This window comes from Protobothrops mucrosquamatus, unplaced genomic scaffold, assembly GCF_001527695.2.
Source record: "Protobothrops mucrosquamatus isolate PMUCROS unplaced genomic scaffold, P.Mucros_1.0 scaffold13733, whole genome shotgun sequence".
NCBI classification, from domain to species: domain Eukaryota; kingdom Metazoa; phylum Chordata; class Lepidosauria; order Squamata; family Viperidae; genus Protobothrops; species Protobothrops mucrosquamatus.
In genome coordinates, this window is record NW_015399504.1 from 4,425 (window position 1) to 5,698 (window position 1,274).

General features: G+C 37.8%; 1 protein-coding gene across 1 annotated transcript; it reads right to left on the reverse strand.

Annotated features, from left to right (window-relative positions):
• Window positions 1–311: 311 nt before the first annotated feature.
• Window positions 312–833, reverse strand: LOC107301511 (DNA repair protein complementing XP-G cells-like; the record flags this gene model as incomplete). Its single annotated transcript, XM_015830721.1, has 2 exons — window positions 312–588; window positions 689–833. Coding segments are annotated over 2 exons (374 nt in total), but the record flags the coding sequence as incomplete, so codon positions are not given.
• Window positions 834–1,274: the final 441 nt, after the last annotated feature.

A 1,274-nucleotide genomic window follows, 5' to 3' on the forward strand; every position in this document is an offset into this window, starting at 1 on the left:
TTCACATGCAAAAACTGTACTCCCAAATTATTTCATACTGACAACTGCATCAGGCAAGTAAACAATGATCACTTTTTTAAAACCAATAAAAACCAAACATGGGATTTAATACACTGAGCTTCTTAATTTTATTTATATGGGGGAAAGACTCTGCATCAACCAAAAAACCAACTAATATATAAGGAAGTGCTACTAGTTAGTATTCAGAAAAATTAAATTTGCTATCACCAGATAAGTTATTTACTAACTATAGAATCTAAATTCTTCCACGCAAAGAAGGAAACAAGAAACCACCATACTGAAGCACAGTTCACCTATGCAAATGTTTGCACTAGAATATCTTTCTTTTTAACAGTTTGTTAAGGGAACAAATGGGGGAAAGGATATTCTCTAATTTGTTCCACATCAGGTCTTCCCCAAGTAAAGGATCCCTTTGACTCATCCACCACAGGGTGCAAATAAGCTTCCGCCACCGAAGGATTTGGGAAACCAGTAGCAATTTCTATGTGCCGCAGTTTTTTCTTCACTTTAGTATCATATGGATTGGGACGTATTTTCTTATTCTTTTGAGCCTCAGCCCACCATTCTCTAAAAAAGAAGAGAGAGAAAAAGAGGCACATTTAGAAAATGATCTTGACTTAGGCTTTGGAAAGGAAAAATGAAAGCCCCCAAAGTGAAAGCTGCCTACATGAGTTTCAAGAGAGGCTCTAGTTCTCGACCAGGGAACTCATTCAAAATCTCCATTGCAGTTACATAGCCAACATTAGGGATGCCCTCAGTGTAGTCGCTGCCCAAGAGATAGGCCAGATTAATCAACTTGTTTCGATCCAAGCCTGAGGGGGAAAAAGGAAGTGATCATCTGCAAGTTTCTTATCATGTAGCAGAAAAAAAGGATTTGTTTATTTCGTTCTTTCAGGGATTCAAACAAAGTAACTGGAGGCAAAGTACAACAAAAACAAACAATAAACAAAGGAAACTAATTATACAATGTTAAAAAAAAACAGCCCAATATAGAAAATATAAAATGATGACCAAAAGGGATAACCAGTCAACTAAAACAGGACTGTGTTCAACTGAACAAAAATACCTAGGGGTGGGGGGGGGAAGCCAAGTTATAGCAACTTACAGCAAGCAGAATTGGGGCCTGGTATATATTGGGGAAAGAGATTGTTCCAGGGGCAACTACAAATCCTATGCACATGTCTTAGGTACCATAATTACGGGACAAGGTTTAAAAGGCACACGTTCAATAAGCCATGTTTAAAAGGGGAAAG